The 19904-nt window shown below is 35.6% G+C and overlaps 1 protein-coding gene across 1 annotated transcript in view; it reads right to left on the reverse strand.

Moving 5' to 3' along the window:
* ORC5 (origin recognition complex subunit 5) overlaps positions 1–19904 on the reverse strand; it is a gene marked incomplete at its 5' end in the record, with an annotated part of 83225 nt that overhangs the window by 28906 nt on the left and 34415 nt on the right. The window contains one exon of the mRNA XM_079711767.1: positions 15485–15595. Within this exon, the coding sequence (XP_079567893.1) occupies positions 15485–15595 (111 nt within the window). The remainder of the gene's footprint in view (positions 1–15484; positions 15596–19904) is intronic.

Raw genomic sequence — 19904 nt, forward strand, 5'->3', positions numbered from 1 at the left:
GTCCTGCCCCAGGGATACAGGTAATAGCCTTAAGAATTAACTATCAACAATCCTGTGAACAAAATTATCAGATATGAGAGGTGTGATATTACCAAAGTAATATTAATGTGGAATTTATTAATCTTATGACACTTAAACTTTTCATAAATCAAATTTCATATATTAGACATAAAATTACTGTTTTTAAGGTTTAATTTTTAAAAGGTAAATTAAGGTGGAGGAAAAAGCACAATTTCTTAAAATCTGAAATTATTAAACAACACTGAAAATGGTATCCCAAAGCAAAACTTCCTATACATTTGTGGATTAAAGATAATTTACCAAAAAAATTCCTGACTATAAATCATACAAAATATATAATAGTTGAATAAATTAAAAGTTAGGATACACATTAAAAAATTTTAAAGCAAAGATATGAAAAGGTCTTTCCTGAAACACTGGAATAATTGTCAAGAAATACCATTTTAATTACGTAAGTAAATTTAAATTTCTGTGGGGAAATTATTCCTCCCCTTCTTGGTTTCTATCACCTATGAAGACATATTCCTTTGCCAATAATTTTCAGATTTTAGGGAAGTATACACTGTTTTCCACAGCTGTTTTTGTTGTCTATTGTATCAAGCTCAAATTCAAATGAATGGATTAGCCTAGGAAATGGGTTTTCTTTTTCAAAGTGAGGATTTAGATTTTGTGCTAGGAAATACAGAATAAAGTTTAAAAAGAAAGTTGTACAAAAAGTCAGTCATTTTACCTCTAAGTTTTAGCCATGTTTCCACTGATGTTTCTCCTCAAAATATAAATTCTGGTTTTTACTCTTTGGTTTAAAAATAAACAAACAAAACTAAAAATCTGAAGCATCTTACTATCAAAGAGAATAGTATTTCCGTAGTCTTTATACACACACACACACACACACACACACACACACATATATAAACACACATATATATACATATATATGTAACATACTGACACTAATTAAAGGATTTTATTTTACTTTAGCTTAAAATAATCAGTCTACCTAATTCAAAAGCCAAAATATTTATTTTTCCCCCTCTGACTAGCACCTATGTCATGACTGAGGCATTCACAAAGAAAAATAAAAGCTAAAAACCTCCTTAAACATAAAATGTTTTAAAATTTACATCTTTAATGGGGTTGTACAATATTTGCTTAGTTAATCTGTGCTCTGTGTACTATTATGTTCTTTGTTCTCATCTATCTAGGGGATGAGCTGATTATTTATGTCTTAACAATAGGAGTTCATGTACCACAGGGAGGATTTTTTTCTTAATCTGAGAGGCAGTCACTAACAAGCTTCAGCTGGAAGTGCTTGATGTTAAAACAGTGTGAACCTGTTCCTGGGCTAATAAACTATGTTCTTTCTGCCAACAAAAGGAAATCAATTTACAACTGTAATTAAATTTTAACATGCTCATTATTTTTATACTTTCATAGGTTAGTATATATGTCAATTGATTTGTGAAATATCCTATCCTGCTTATTTTGGAAGAGCTTTACAATCTGAAACATTAAATTATTTAAATAAAAAAACTTAACATGTCAGTGTATGAGGTCCACCCAACAAGCAACACATTTGATCTGATTTCAGGCAATGTGATAATTCATGAACATATGGCATATATCAAGAAGAGTTCAACCAACATTTTTATGCATACAAAGGAGAGGTAGTGAGTGCAGCAATGGAAGGGAGGGAAATACTCTCTTTTATTTTAACTTATTTTAAGTTAATTCAACTTAAAAATCATCACAGTGGGGCTTCCCCGGTGGCGCAGTGGTTAAGAAACCATCTGCCAATGCAGGGGACACAGTTCGAGCCCTGGTCTGATAAGATCCCACATGCTGCGGAGCAACTAAGCCTGTGAGCCACAACTACTGAAGCCCACGCACCTAGAGCCATGCTCTGCAACGAAAAGTCACCGCAATGAGAAACACGCACACCGCAACGAAGAGTAGACCCCGCTCACCACAACTAGAGAAAGCCTGTGTGCAGCAACGAAGACCTAATGCAGCCAAAAATAAATAAGTAAATAAATTTATAAAGAAAAAGCATCACCGTGAATTTGTATTAAAAAGAAAAAGGCAGGGAACGGACTGTTACTCTTCAAAACACTCAGATAAACAAAAAGTGGCATGAATGTTTATACCTAGAGGAATTAAAGATAGCACCTCTAATCTCTGGAACTTTTTAGCGTACAGATGACTGCAGATCTTTAGTATCCAGAAAGACCCTAACTTCATGCTTAGAAGAATGGGAAGTCATTCATTCAATGAGTGAATCCCATGTTCAAGGCACAGTGCAAGAGACACAAAAATGAAGACAAAGTCTGTGCCCTCAAAGAATTCAGGGTATCAGGGGAGACAAACATATAATACAATGGCAATAACACAATACGAGTGCTATACTAGTGATATGGATAAATCCAATTACCTGACTTTAGAAAAGGTAATGACTACTAGGAAGGGAGGCAAAATGTGAATTCATTGAGAAATGGCATTTGGGGGGTGGACCACGAAACGTAAAAGAGAGTTCAACAGTGGGGAGGACAGCACATGTAACAACACAACAAGGAAAACGGGTGTGCTTTCAGTGAAGAAAACACCTTACTGTGAATGGTGTACAAGATGAATAAAGACAGTGGCAGAAAATAGTGCCAGTCTCTGAAGGGCCTCATAAGAAATGCTATGAAATGCAGACTTGTTTCTGTAGATAATGCAACTCACTAAAAAAGCGTAAGCAGAAAAATAAGACCATATTTATTTTTTAAGATTTTTGCTGATGACTGTATGCAAAATGAATTTGAAGATGTCAGTGTCAGGGAGACCAGTTAGGACAGTGTTGCAATGGTCTAACTAAGAAATAATGAAGCTGTGGATTTAAGGCAATGGCAGTGGAGGTGGGAAGACAGGAATAAGTTTGAGACATTTGTGTTTAGGAAGAAAAACAGACTGAGCTTGTTGAACAACTAAGTGAAGTGAAAACAAAAGAGGGTTCAGAGACAATTTTTCCATTTAACTAAACTAAAAACTAGAAACTGTATTATCTTTGTTTTTCTAGTACCTAACATTGTGCATACCATGAAGTATGTGCTTAGTAAAGGATGAACAAGCAGGGCTTCCCTGGTGGCGCAGTGGTTGAGAGTCCGCCTGCCAATGCAGGGGACATGGGTTCGTGCCCCAGTCCGGGAGGATCCCACATGCCGCGGAGCGGCTGGGCCCGTGAGCCATGGCCGTTAAGCCTGCGCATCCAGAGCCTGTGCTCTGCAACGGGAGAGGCCACAACAGTGAGAGGCCCACATACCGCAAAAAAAAAAAAAAAAAAAAAGGATGAACAAGTAAATGACAAGTTTTGAAACTTAGGTAAGGCTGAAAAAATCACAGGAAAAGGTTTAGGGAATACTTTGGTTTTGGATACATCAGGTGTTGATAAACATGGCACATTCAGGTCTGATTGTTCTGTTGGCAATCTGGGCCCAGAGATAGAGGAAAAGGACTAGAAATACAGAATTCAAAAGTTATCAGCATAGGATTTCCCTGGTGGTCCAGTGGTTAAGAATTGGTCTTGCATTGCAACAAAAAGAATAAAATATCTAGGAATAAACCTACCTAAGGAGACAAAAGACCTTTATGCAGAAAATTATAAGACACTGATGAAAGAAATTAAAGAGGATACAAATAGATGGAGAGATATACCATGCTCCTGGATTGGAAGAATCAATATTGTGAAAATGACTCTACTACCCAAAGCAATCTACAGATTCAATGCAATCCCTATCAAACTACCACTGGCATTTTTCACAGAACTAGAACAAAAAATTTCAAAATTTGTTTGGAAAAACAAAAGACCCCGAATAGCCAAAGCAATCTTGAGAACGAAAAACGGAGCTGGAGGAATCAGGCTCCCTGACTTCAGACTATACTACAAAGCTACAGTAATTAAGACAGTGTGGTACTGGCATAAAAACAGAAAGATAGATCAGTGGATCAGGATAGAAAGCCCAGAGATAAACCCACGCACATATGGCCAACTTATCTTTGATAAAGGAGGCAGGAATGTACAGTGGAGAAAGGACAGCCTCTTCAATAAGTGGTGCTGGGAAAACTGGACAGGGACATGTAAAAGTATGAGATTAGATCATTCCCTAACACCATACACAAAAATAAGCTCAAAATGGATTAAAGACCTAAATGTAAGGCCAGAAACTATCAAACTCTTAGAGGAAAACATAGGTAAAACACTCTATGACATAAATCACAGCAAGATCCTTTTGGACCCACCTCCTAGAGAAATGGAAATAAAAACAAAGATAAACAAATGGGACCTAATGAAACTTCAAAGCTTTTGCACAGCAAAGGAAACCATAAACAAGACCAAAAGACAACCCTCAGAATGGGAGAAAATATTTGCAAATGAAGCAACTGACAAAGGATTAATCTCCAAAATTTATAAACAGCTCATGCAGCTCAATAGCAAAAAAACAAACAACCCAATCCAAAAATGGGCAGAAGACTTAAATAGGCATTTCTCCAAAGAAGATATACAGACTGCCAACAAACACATGAAAGAATGCTCAACATCATTAATCATTAGAGAAATGCAAATCAAAACTACAATGAGATATCATCTCACACCAGTCAGAAGGGCCATCATCAAGAAATCTAGAAACAATAAATGCTGGAGAGGGTGTGGAGAAAAGGGAACACTCTTGCACTGCTGGTGGGAATGTGAATTGGTACAGCCACTATGGAGAACAGTATGGAGGTTCCTTAAAAAACTAAAACTAGAACTACCATATGACCCAGCAATCCCACTACTAGGCATATACCCTGAGAAAACCATAATTCAAAAAGAGACATGTACCAAAATGTTCATTGCAGCTCTATTCACAATAGCCCGGAGCTGGAAACAACCTAAGTGTCCATCATCGGATGAATGGATAAAGAAGATGTGGCACATATATACAATGGAATATTACTCAGCCATAAAAAGGAATGAAACTGAGCTATTTGTAATGAGGTGGATAGACCTAGAGTCTGTCATACAGAGTGAAGTAAGTCAGAAAGAGAAAAACAAATACCGTATGCTAACACATATATATGGAATTTAAAAAAAAAAAAAATGTCATGAAGAACCTAGGGGTAAAACGGGAATAAAGACACAGACCTACTTGAGAATGGACTTGAGGATATGGGGAGGGTGAAGGGTAAGCTGTGACAAAGCGAAAGAGAGGCATGGACATATATACACTACCAAACGTAAGGTAGATAGATAGTGGGAAGCAGCCGCAGAGCACAGGGAGATCATCTCGGTGCTTTGTGACCGCCTGGAGGGGTGGGATGGGGAGGGTGGGAGGGAGGGAGACGCAATAGGGAAGGGATGTGGGAACAGATGTGTATGTATGACTGATTCACTTTGTTATAAAGCAGAAACTAATAAAAAATAAAAATAAAAATAAAAAAATAAAAATAAAAAAAAAATTAAAAAAAATAAAAAAAAATAAAAATCCTGAAAAAAAAAAAAAAAAGAATTGGTCTTGCAATGCAGGGGATGCCGGTTCGATCCCTGGTCGGGGAACTAAGATCCCACATGCCACGGGGCAACTGAGCCCGCGCACCACAACTACTGAGTCTGCACGCTCTGGAGCCAGTGTGCCACAACTAGAGAGAAGCCCACACACCGCAACGAAGAGCCCAGGTACCGCAACGAAAAGATTCCGCGTGCCACAACTAAGACCCAACATGACCAAAAAAATAAATCAGTAAATAAATATTTTTAAAAAAAAGTTATCAGCATACACATAGCATTTGAAGCCAAGGGAATACATAAGACACTCTCAGAAAACCTAGTTCCCCTTCTTATTCCTAATTATTGGAAATTCAGCTCTCCGCCACTATTCAGTGGCCAAGGTGAGAGAACACCTTAGGTTCTAGAGGTGACTTGGGAACAAGGACCTTAATGTCTCACCTAGGGGAAAGGACGAGGACTTGGTGCAGCACCAGCTCATGGAAAGTGTCTACTATGGGCAGATGAGGCCAATATCCTCCAAAGGACTAGGATAAGTTGTGAGCTGACAAGGAATCAGGACAATTTCTCATAGGAAACCCCCTTAAGCATCAACATTTCTTTTAATCAACTTTTTACAGAGTATTTTAAAATGTAGCACACATTTCCATAATGTAGATATTTTCTAAATCATTTAACTCCTAAATTGTTCTTATTAAAACTCCTATCCTCATTAAAACAATCCAGTCATAAATCTCTAAGGTATGCATTTGCCTATATAGTCTCTGTATTAACAGATTTACTTGAATAGTCATGTATAAGCACATATCCATATAAACTTTTTTGTGTGTGCTTTCAGCAAAATATTTGCAAAGTCAAATAAAATTTATTGGTGTTCAATATTTTTCCCCAAAAACTGTGAATAAAGGGTATATATTTGGTATATTTATTAGAAAGGTAGTCATAAAATATTGCCTACAAAAGTAAGGTTCCAAGATATTATTTTATTCAACAGTTGAAGGCATAATTTATGCAGTATTTCTACCCCTTAGGCAGTATCTTACATGTCACCCTTAAGCAATGGTTCCATTTCTCTAGAGTTCAGTAAACATGCCTACTGCTGGGCTGATATATTCACAAAGGCAAAGTGGTTACACTGAAGAAATTTAACAGCAGATTTAGGGAAGACAGGAGAAAGGCAGGGGTAAACACTGTCCTTCTACAAATGAAAATGAGAAAGATTTTATTCCTGGGCAACATAGTAAAATATACTTGTGCTTTTTATTACCCTTGGTTATACTTAGTGTTCCTTACAACAACAGTGCAGCTGGTGAAAATCTTAGTTCAACTGTACTCTTTCCAAATATGAAGCACGACAAAACGGTTTTTAAAAAGTCCCCTGAAGGGCTTCCCTGGTGGCGCAGTGGGTGGGAGTCCGCCTGCCGATGCAGGGGACGCGGGTTCGTGCCCTGGTCCGGGAAGATCCCACATGCCGCGGAGCGGCTGGGCCCGTGAGCCATGGCCGCTGGGCCTGCGCATCCGGAGCCTGTGCTCCGTGGCAGGAGAGGCCACAGCAGTGAGAGGCCCGCGTACCGGAAAAAAAAAAAAAAAGTCTCCTGAAATAGACACCTACTACAGAGTGGTCTGATAGGCAGAATGGTAATACATCCACACCAAGGGTAGTAGGAGATTTCAGAATCTAATTTACTGCAGTGGAGACAGAGCATCACGATGGTAAGGCTCTTCCCTGCTAGAGAAGAGCCCGCCTCTATCAAACAGCACCCCTGCTGACCTATTCATCAGCAAAGTAGGCATTAAGTAAGGCTCTCGCACTATCTATGGAATGGAATGCCTCACAATTTCAGTTGTGGTTAAGAAAAAAACATAGTAAGATTATTAGAAAATGTTAGCATTTGGGATATTTCCTGTGATTTACATAATTTACCTTAATGGCATCAAGCATTTCAGTTGTATATTATAGAGACACTGGAATGCTGGTACAAGTCAAATGGAACAGCAAAATTGCAAAAGAGCTTTTCACATTTTCTAATGCTCTAGTAACCAGGGAATTCGTTTTTAGGAAAATCGCCCCTTTTGTTCACCAACTTCATTATCTATAAAATAATTCTCATACTTAAATCACTTCATATGAATATCTTATATATAGCTAGATTTTACGATATTACGTTTTATGTTTACAAGGTTCAAATTCTTATCTGAGCAATATATGCAAAGGACACTATTTCATCAACTATGATTTCTGAAGTTCTGTGATTATCATTTGATAAATATAATTACCTTTTAAAAAATATAAATCAAACTATAGTTTATATAATACACAAACTAATTTTTTAAGATAAAGAGGCTTTATAAGTCTATAAAATGAGTTTATTTGGTTAAAGTGCTTTTGGTTAAAAATCTATAAAAGTAGTTTGAAATACTGCAAATAAAAGAGTGACATAACTTTTAATCATAAGGTATCTGAAATGTAGCCATGTAACTTTAAGAAAAGCCACTTAGTTTATAATATGCTATGCATAATACACTACTTATTGTCCATAACTTAAGTTTCAAGTTTTAACTGATTGTTTGATACCAATGTCATAATTTAATGATTAACAAAATTTAGTTATGACATAGGCATCAAACAACTGTGCTCCATAACACTAAGTTCAAGGAATGTCCGAATGAAAATTTCAACAAATAGGTTTGTTATTTTACTCAGAAGAAGACATTTAAATATCTATATTATCAAATATCATGGACTACTGAAGTGAAAAATCCTATTTTTATATATTCACTTTACAAATTTAAGTATTAGTTTTCACTTCAAGTATTTAAGTATTAGTTCCTTCAGCACGAATTAACTCGTGTATAATCTGGCAGTTGCACACAATACTAAGGAAGGGCCGAGGAAGCCACAGACTGACCATAAGGTCCTTGAGGGCAAGAACTGCATTTTCTTGACTTTTGTCTTCTCTTTACGTAACACAGAGCACGGAACATAATAGGCCCTTAATAAACATCTGTTAAATGGAATTTTAAGCAGACAAAGAACACTTTTAATTCCAACTACGGGGAAAAAAGATCAATACTGACTTTGAATCTGAAGCTTGAATTATATTACGTTTAAACATTTTTAATTAAATAAATATGGACAAAATCCCTTCACCTTAAAAAAAACTGAAAATTATAGAAATGTTCTATATATCTACCTATAGCTGAAGAAAAATGCCAAATCTGTTTTTGGTTGAATAAATAAATGTAACCTGCCCTAAAATTTATAGCAAAAACATCTTCCTACAGCTATAGTAAACTAGAGATTAAGCGTCTACTTCAAAAACTTCCATACGTAAAATAACTAAATCATTTTGCTATCTGATTAATGATAAATTCATTTCAAAAATACCAAAATAGGGCTTCCCTGGTGGCGCAATGGTTAAGAATCCACCTGCCAATGTAGGGGACACAGGTTCAAGCCCTGGTCTGGGAAGATCCCACATGCTGCGGAGAAGCTAACCCCATGCACCACAACTACTGAGCCTGCACTCTAGAGCCCGCGAGCCACAACTACTAAAGCCTGCACACTCTAGGGCCCGTGCTCCGCAACAAGAGAAGCCACCGCAATGAGAAGCCTGCGCACCACAATGAAGAGTAGCCTCTGCTCGCCGCAACTAGACAAAGCCTGCGTGCAGTTAACAAAGACCCAACACAACCAGCCAAACAAACAAACAAATAAAATTATTTTAAAACCCCAAAATAATTAGTTTAAATATATCCTTACCATAAACCAACACTTAAATGAGCAAAAATCATAAGGTTAACTAAATGCTACTACAATTAATGCAACACTTGTGGGAAAAGATCAGGTTGATTTATGACTAAAAAGTTAAACTGATACAACAAACGTAAGTCCAAATATATTCCAATATATAGTATCATGATGTGAGTTCAAAAGAAAATGGAAATGTGTATTTTTGAAAAAATATATATATTACTACACTTTGCTCCATAATGCTTTTTATTTATACTCTTGAAAATAAATTTAAAAGGACATTTTAACTTAAATTTTTTTCTTATTAAATTATGCACAACTAAATAGGAAACGATTCAGAAATTAAATATTAATTACTGAAAAATACAACTTGTCAATTTGGTACACAGAAATAAAGAACTATGCTCCTTTTCTCATTTTTCAGTTGTTTCTTGAAATTAATCCAGAGTGCACTTTCTTACAATAGAAAAGAACTTATTATTTTAAACCTCCCAAACTGTAGAATTACAGCGAACTACCTTCAAAAGTAATTTCTCAAAATGCTAACTGATCAAATAAAATCAATAATAATATGTGATATAAGTATATGTGTAACTGAATGTCCTTAACTTTTTATTTTATTTTTTTAATTTTTTTTTGCAGTTCGTGGGCCTCTCACTGTTGTGGCCTCTCCCATTGCGGAGCACAGGCTCCGGACGCGCAGGCTCAGCGGCCATGGCTCACGGGCCCAGCCGCTCCGCGGCATGTGGGATCCTCCCGGACCGGGGCACGAACCCGTGTCCCCTGCATCGGCAAGCAGACTCTCAACCACTGCGCCACCAGGGAAGCCCTGTCCTTAACTTTTTAAAGATAATTTTCCTTTTAAAAGTCACTTTAGAAACCTGTACCAATAATTTCAGAAATAAACTCTTCAGCAATTTTATCCTCTGGGAAAATATACAGCAATATGGCTTAATATTTTATTTTATTTTTATTTTATTTTATTTATTTACTTATTTTTGGCTGCGTTGGGTCTTCGTTGCTGTGCACAGACTTCCTCTAGTTGTGGCGAGTGGGGGCTACTCTTCGTTGCGGTGCGCGAGCTTCTCATTGTGGTGGCTTCTCATTGCGGAGCACAGGCTCTAGGTGCACAGGCTTCAGTAGTTGTGGCGCATGGGCTTAGTTGCTCTGCGGCATGTGGGATCTTCCCGGACCAGGGCTTGAACCCATGTCCCCTGCACTGGCAGGCGGATTCTTAACCACTGCGTTACCAGGAAAATCCCAATATTTTAAAATAAATGATATATCTGACAATCTTAAAGAACTGTTCTCCTACTGCCTTCACCTAACTACAAGAGTATGGAGGGGCACCTAACTACAAGAATATGGAGGGGGTAGGCAAGGTTGAGTAAGAGAAGATACAGAAATATCAAAACAATGAAATAAATCATTCAAAAGTTTCCAAACAATTTATCATTTTTCTTCAAGACAAAAAAAGATAAATTAAAAGCATAATCTGGTTTTAATATACTTTTGAAAAAAAGACAATTCAATCATATCTTTTAAAGATAATAAATGGTCTTCAAAAATGTATCTCATAGGGCTTCCCTGGTGGCGCAGTGGTTGAGAGTCCGCCTGCCAATGCAGGGTACATGGGTTCGTGCCCTGGTCCGGGAAGATCCCACATGCCGCGGAGCAGCTAGGCCTGTGAGCCATGGCCACTGAGCCTGTGCGTCCCGAGCCTGTGCTCCGCAACGGGAGAGGCCACAACAGTGAGAGGTCCGCGTACCACAAAAAAAAAAAAAAAAAATTGTATCTCATAACTAACTTTTGAAGGTAATACCTTCACAAATTACCATTTCTTGCTTATAAATAAATGGTATTCTATTTATATTCTACCACTTATAAATAAATGGTATTCTATTTACATTCTATTCATGCTGACAGGAGAAAAGAATGAAAACACCAGAATTAATGATTCATCATTCATGAAGTTTAGGTATATATAGAAAGGCTACATTTATTTTATTTGAATGAATTTTTTAAAATGACCCATGATCATGAATGTAAAATTGTATAAGGATTTGGATAAGATAAAATTATCTTAAAGGTCTAAGAAAAATTTCATAACTATATTTCAGTTCAATAAATTTGAGCATTAACCTATTGTAAAATGTTAAATGTGCTGTTATTCCTTTACTTTTTTATGAAACTAAAAAGTTAATGAGAATTTTATCTAAAATTTAATAAAGAATAAAGAAATTGAGAAGAATGCCAACTACAATACACTACTATTACTCAACTATTATGAATTTGACTATTATTCTCAATTGGATTTTTAATAATATTAGAGATTCCTTAAGCTACTATTTTTATAACTTTATGACAGAATAGATTTAAATAGATTTAAATGAATGTGATGGAAATAAACTTTTGCTTCAAAAGGATTTTGAATGTATATACCACATTTCATCAATTTATTATATGTGAAAAATTATAAATAATTATGTAACTGGTAAATGAAGCTATAAAATAACACATTACTGTAAAGCAAATCCTTAAAACAGTTGCAGTTAGTCAAAATGAAAAGAAAAATAATACTTTACCATCTCATACAGACATATTATGACCAATAAAAAGCAATTTGGTTCCAGGTGGAAAATATTCATGCAAAACAATTCCTTACCAATTTTATTTACATTTTCATGAAAGTGTAAAAGTGTGAGCGTGAGTACATAACATTAAATATCTTCAGGCAAATTTGTTTTGCAAATAAACTAATGTGTTAAATTAACAAACAGCTCTCTCTAAATATCAAAGACAATATTAACAAGTAAAGCTAGGTTTTCCTGCTCATTTTAAAGCTAGAATGCAACAATATTGCCATCTAGTGTTCATATCAAGTACTTCCAATACAAATGTCATATTTTTGTTTTGCACTTAAAAAATTGTGTACAGGTTAAATACAAATTGTCATTCCTACGGGCAAGAGTACAGTTTTGATGGATAAATAAAAGGAAATAAATAGAAAAAGTCACTAAGAGATAATGGGAAGAAAAAATATAAGGCACTTGGGAGAAATACCTTTCTTTTGGATGCAATTTCTGCCACATTTTGTTCTTAAACATGGTATATGTTATCTGATTTTCTTTGATACTCTACTGACCAAACAAAAGTAAAGGTAGGGCTTCCCTGGTGGCGCAGTGGTTGAGAGTCCGCCTGCGGATGCCGGGGACACGGGTTCGTGCCCCGGTCCGGGAAGATCCCACATGCCGCGGAGCGGCTGGGCCCGTGAGCCATGGCCGCTGAGCCTGCGCATCCGGAGCCTGTGCTCCGCAACGGGAGAGGCCGCAACAGTGAGAGGCCCGCGTACCGCAAGAAAAAAAAAAAAAAAAAAAGGTAAAGGTAAACTTCCTAGGGCTAGTTATACAGTCACCCCCCAGTATCTGCTGGGGATTGGTTCCAGGATACCACCCACCACCCCTCCATACCAAAACCCGAGGATGTTCAAGTCCCTTATATAAAACACATAGTATTTGCACATAACCTATGCACATCCTCCCATACACTGAAACCTTCTCTAGATTACCTATAGTACCTACTACACTGTAAATGCTATGTAAATAGTTGTAAATGCTATGTAAATAGCTGCCAGTGAGGCAAATTCAAGTTTTGCTTTTTTGAACTTTCTGAACTTTTTTTCTGAATATTTTCAATCTGTGGTTGGTTGAATCTGTGGATGCAGAACCTACGGATATGGAGGGATGACTGTAACTATCCCTTTGTACCGCCCCCCGCCCCACCTTTGTATCCCAAATGAAATCACTGAGATCAAGTCCTAAATGATTTCTCATCAAATAAACATAAGTTCATTTAAAGCAGTGTTTTAAATATACAAAATTTATCATCTTGATTACTGCTAGTTAGAAGAAATAAAGAATAAAAAGACTGAGGTTGTTAACGTTGAAAAGAATTTAGCTTCATTAAAACATAGAGATACATTTGGGGTTAAATTGTTTCATTACAACATTATAGGCATTATTGAAAACAAAGACTGGTGACATTGTTCATCTATAATCAAAGCTTCAGAGTAGCTAGCAGATCTCTAAATCAGCAGCCTATCATTATTTTTGATTGTCCATCCCTATAAACCTAGACCTGCTGCTAGGAGATGCTCTACCAATGTTAGGTGCAATATGTAAGGTGTGACGTGTGGTGGTGGCAGTATTAATACTAGATCAGAACTACAATGACTGCTACTACTGCTACAGTATAACTCCGCTTACTTTCAACTCATCTGGTGTGACACTTCACAACTGTGTCTTGCTTTTTTTCCTAGTCCCACACCTTTGGTCATATTATCCTCCCTCTTAGAGCTCTATAAATTCTATCCATTGGAAACAAGATGTCAGCTAATTTTACTATTATTTTTTTTTTACTCATTTTTGTACAACAAACATGTTGTATATAAATTAGAAATATTTAAAGAAAAAAATCCTACTGATTCTCTATAGCCCGGCCCCATTTTTCACTTTTTCTGTGATACCTTCAAGTTCTCTCCTCTTGTCCAATCCAAAAGTGATCTCTTTCTAAACTTCTCAGCAGCACTATCTAGCATTCACTTACAGCCTTACAATATTACTTCTATGTACGTGTTTTTTAATCAACCCCCAAAATAAATTATAAGCTCTCTGGAAGAAAGAAATGCACATTTATTATCCTTCTTTGTGTCTCCCACAAACGTAATTTTTGGGCACCCAAGAAATATTAATCACATGTGATACAAACACCTTTCTGTTCTGTTTAGAAGCACTGTCTCCTTCACTTCCCTAGGCTTTAATTCTCAAAGATTTACTCATTTTGTCATAGTGGGAAAATCACTTAATCTCTCTGAGGCTCAATCCCTTACAATAAAGATCATAATACCAGATGTCTATTTCACAGTTATTGCAACAGCAAAAACAAAACAAAAACCTCACGTTACATGTAGAAAGCTACTAATAAAATGTACAGTTTGACTAAAAATTAATTTCAGACAAAAGCATTTAAATATATATATACACATGCATACACACACACACGGCAAAAAAATCCCTATAATACAGATTAAAACTGAATTAGATTTTTTAAACTATCAGCATTAGGGCTACCATCCACCTACCCATCTAGCTAGTTATTTACATAACCTAATAACTCACTAGACTACCATTCTTCAAAAATGTAATAAATGTAGATATGATTTTCTATAAAATTGACTTATATAAAAATTATCTAACTTTAATGTTGAGCACATTGAGAACATAGCTATTTTTGGTCCCCAAAAGACTTCTTTAAATGAAGAATCAAAAGTTACTATCACGTATTAGATTACAAAGTCTAATATCCATTCAGGAACCAAATTTATTTGAAGTGAATTAAAATGTAAATGCTATTATTTACATGTTTTTCAACCTAAAAACATATACATAAAATAAAATGCTCACTGAAACATCTGAGGTGACTTTGCTTTTCAATAAATACTAGTTACATCATTTGGTTTTTCTTCTATCCATTCATACCATGTGCTAAGTGCTGTTTTTCTGGACCATTTAAGAAATCTACTGTGACTGTATTTTTAACAAATAAGTTTTTCTTAAATGTCACCTAAAAAAAGAACCTTAGCTACTTTATAAATGTCTTATTTCCTATTTTTATGCTACTGCTGCCATCTAGTGAAAATTTTAAGAACTTAATCATTTTGGAAAATATCAATATATCATTTTTTTAAATGCATACTATCAACCTGCAAAGTATATATATGAGGAATAAGAATATTATGGATTATTTTCTTATAAATACATTTCTAAATTTTTTCATTAAATTATATTTCTATATTATAATTCATCAATTTAATCATGAAGGCACTTTATTTAATCAGCAAGATTATAATCATTTAAAAATTCCTTCATTGAAGAAAAGAATAAGACCAGAAACAACAAGTTATTTCTGTCATCAAATTATACCTTTAAATATATGCAATTCAGTAACACCCTCGAAAATTCTATATTTGGAATTTCAATTACTTACCAAGAATGTTGTTCATTACATAGTTAAATTAGTAACATATGCTGACCAAAAATCTAAATGCCTGGAACTATACTGATCAGATTACCTGAAGGATTCCATAAAGGTAAAGATGATACATTATAACCAATCATTAACATTACCTGGGAGAAGATATTTGCTGTTGGAGCAACTCTGCTATCCACAATACTATATAATATTGCTAGTAATCTGTCTAGTGGAAACGGTTTTGGTCCGAGGAGATGATTGCTTGTCTATAAGAAAAAAAGATCATGGATTTTCTTCTTACAGCAGACCACTCACTTTCTGTACTATAAATTCCAATAACAACTTATTTACATTGTATACAGTTCCCCTAAGAGGCTAATAAATCTAACTTGCAATCTCTAAAACTTTACCTGATATGATCATGATTTATCTTTCAACATTTTCTTCAAGATGTTCTGATTTACATCAACAAACATTAAAGGACTCACAAGTTACCCAGTCTAGGCCCGAACATCACCCCTATTTTGCTGTTGTAACCAGATGTTAAGTGACTTAGCCAAGTCATTTGTCGACAGTGTACAACCAAAACAAGGGTCTAGGCCCTAACCCCTAGAATAGAGCTTACTACCAACTCCTCACCATTCCTTTGTGCCACTGCCTGAAAAATGTATTTGTTCAACATTAATAGTTCTAAAAAGATCAGTTATAGTAAATACTAGCTTAGAAAATGAATGCAGTGTTTCATAATATGTGAATAAGCTGTCAGTCGGAAACAGTAAAATTTATTAAAAATTTTTAAGATTGTAAAATGTTCATACTTGTCTACAAAGTCAATGGTATAATTACTTGTCATTAGAAAACTGCAGTGGCTCAAGGGTCTACAGATAATTCGATAATTCTATTAGATAATTTTAGTAGCAATGTAATAATTTAAGTACTCTATATGAGCAAGGGCAAATAAAATGAGAAGCTTTATTTACAAGCATGGGAATAACTATTTCTTTAAAAGAATGACTGTAAGTAAAAAAAAAAAAAAAAACCTACTCAGAATTACAAAATGAAGTATTTACCTCAGCTATTTATATCTAAAACATAGTTTAGAAATCATTTTCCAGGTATCAGTTTATATGCTTTTCTTATTAAATACTTCAAACATTTAGAAAAGAGATTCATAAATACCGATGCAACCACCCAATTTTATCACATCCAAACATTATGCAATTTGTGCAAAAAAAGCATCAGATCACATTACAAACTGAAGCTCCCTTGCATCCCTCCCACATACCACTCTCCCCTTCCCTCCCTAGAAGGAACCACCATCCAGAATTTGGTATTTTTATCATTTTCATGACAATTTTTAAACTACTACTGCTATATATGTGTCCATAAACAATACACAGCGTTGTCTGCATAATCTAATATCTCAAATAAATGATATCATTTTGGACATAGCACTCTACCAAACTGCTTTTTTCCTTCAACATTATGTTTTTGAGATTTATTCATTTTGATACATGTAGCTCTAGTCCATTTTTAAATTACCCTACAGAATTCCATTTCATAACAAATCACTGTCTACCCTAAAAAATTAATCCCTATAATTCATCACAAAGAATACTGTGATGGCCAGTTGTGTACATTTCTCCTTGCACACGTGTGAACTTCTCTGTGGGATTGCTTGATTAAAGTAGGGGGCAGAGAATGCTATGTGTTCATCAACACTGCTTCTTCTTGGGCATGTAGGAAGACTACATGTCTCAGTCTCTCCTGCAGTTAGATGGACGCCATCTGAGTTCTGGCCAACAGAATATGGGTGGCAGCGATGTGAGCTACTACCAAACCTGGCCTTTCAAACCACTGGATCCTTATTCTTCTTTACCTTTGGTGACAACTTAAGAGACCACCATGTTTCACTAGACGTCACTATACCACCATAAAAAAGCCCATATAACTCATATCCAACTGTGTCGTGAGCAATATATATATACATATGAGCAATACATAACTTTTATGTTAAGCCACTGAGGGTTAGGGGGTTTATTTTTCACTACACCACTGTCCAACCTATCCTGACCAATGTAAAGTACATTCACATATTAACTTTATTAGATATGACCAACCTGTAGAACACGCAGCCTCTTATTCTTCCATATTATCACCAACACTTGGAATCATCAGACATTTTTTTAGTTTTGCCAATCTTAGAGTGTAAAATAATACCTCAGTGTTGTTTAAAGTTGCACTTCTCTCATTAGTGAATGAGGATGATAATCATGTTACGTTTGTTAGACATTTCCAGTTCCTTTTTGTATCGTTTACCCATTTATCTACTGAATTTTTGCCTTCTTCTTAATAGTTTGTATGAGCTTTAAAAATCCTAGATACTAATCATTATCAGGTGTATGAGTACAAGAACAGTGGTTAAACATCATGGGAGGCTTTGGATTCAGAAAGTCCTGGAATTGGATGCTGGTTCTACCATGTTAACTATGTATTCTTGGGCAAGTTACTAAATTTCTCTTTAATATTCACTTTCTTCATCTAGAAAATAAGAATAATGATAGCAACTACATTTATTAGGTCATTGTGAGAATTAAGTAAGATCATATGTGGAGCTTAACAGTGTTTGGCTTATACTGCTCAACAGCTTTTATTATCATCATCATGATATACTTGTTTATACGTATCTTCTTTTCTACACAAATGCCTTGAACACAGGAGATGTTTTATTTACCTTTTTCATCCCTAGCACTTGGGACTGTTAGTTAAATAAATGAATGGATGAAAGGATAATGAATGAAATGGTATTAGAGGGAAGAAAGGAAAAAATAAAGGTAAATGTTGAGCTATCTAAATGGAACTGGTGTCCCTGTCCTCATTAACACTTAGAAGTGAGTTGAGGTTAGTAAAAATTACCAAATTCCTGAAGTGTTGGGAATAAAGTGGGAGGCAATTCAGGCTGAGAATCACACTGTGAAACGCTGCTGACACTTTTCTGATTTTCACTTTTTATTCTGTGATTAGAAAACACATTTCCAATTTAAAATTAAAGTGTTCTAGTGCCATGGAGGGCATATGACATTTATCTTCTTCACAGAACTGATTTTGTACGCTATAAATGCAAACTGGTTTCCCACCTAGAGAGAAAGTCAAAGTGTGAGAAATACCTCACTAGATTCGCTATAGCTTATTAGACAGAATGAAAGTCTGTACGAACGGAAGAAATAAGCGAAAAAAGAAACCAAATAAATGAGATAAAATGGAATGAAAACTGGTATCAAGTTAAACCAAGAAAAACAGAGATGGGAAAATAAACTTAAGAGTTATAGATATTTATACCAGAAAAACTAAAACTAGGAACAATTAAAAGAAGCTTAATTGTGGGGAATGGGACTAGGAGTGAGGAGAGGAAAAATGCTGCTTTTTCACATAAACTAAGTGGCAGATAATCTGGTATCACATACGTGCATTAGGTGAATTGAAAAGCAAAATCTTAAAAAATGAGTGTCAACTGAGGATATACAGAGAAAAAGAATTATACAACTGAAGATACATAACAGATTTAAAACAACTGTTATGATTATTATTCGTGTGGTCTGCTTTTAATGTTTGATGCCCTAACTGAGAGTTTCATGAGGGCAGAGACAATGGTTATTTTGTTCTCCACTATGTCCACAGCATTTAGCAGAGTGCACGGCACAGAGTAAGCATTCAGTAAGATTTCAAAAAGAGAGGGAACAAAAATACAAAGAAACAACTAAGTGTACACAGATTTTAGTAACTAGGCTCAGATTTTAAAATGACATGAACCAAAGACAAAAGAGGCTAACATCGCAAGAACTAGAGCTCACCTAGGACTAAAGACAACTTCACAGTGTCTTTGCTCATATGGCTCCCTCTGTCAAGACTGTCTTCCTAGACTTGTACAAATCCACTCATTCCACAAGGATGGTCTAAAGTACCAGCTCTTTCACAGTCCTCACTGATCAGCACTCATATATCTCCCTCTTCAACATTCTTAAATAATTTTCTCTGTCTAAAGAATAAGGCCTAAAATTCTTAGCTTTATGTTCATTCTTCGGTTTCCTTCTTTCATTCATTCAAATTATTCATTTGTGCAATAAACACCCACCAATTACCACCAAGTGCCGAGATACCAGAGGTGAAGAGATGGGCTTTCTTGCCTTAACTGGTCAGTAAGGAAATTCCTCCACAGTTTGGCCTCAATTGATTTTTCTCTGAAACTCACCATACACTCCAGCCAATTTTATTTCATTATTTCTTGTATATACCCTATACTATCTTACCTCTGTTTCTTGGCTCCAATCATTTCCTCAACTAAAATGTCTTCTCCTCCCATCTTTGCATATCTAATCCTCACCATTCCTGAGTGCCCACTCAAAATGCAAGCACTACTAAACCTCCTTCCCTCCCTACCTCAGCCAGAAGTGCTCTCTCCTCCTACCCATCCTTTATGACCCAAAGCAGCTACATACATAAGAAAGAGGGTACAAAATCAATGACCTGCCTATAGTGGAGAGCCTAATCAGAGATGTCTCGGTGAAAGGGCATACT

Source organism: Hyperoodon ampullatus (genome assembly GCF_949752795.1).
Source record: "Hyperoodon ampullatus genome assembly, chromosome: 9".
Taxonomy (NCBI): Eukaryota; Metazoa; Chordata; class Mammalia; order Artiodactyla; family Ziphiidae; genus Hyperoodon; species Hyperoodon ampullatus.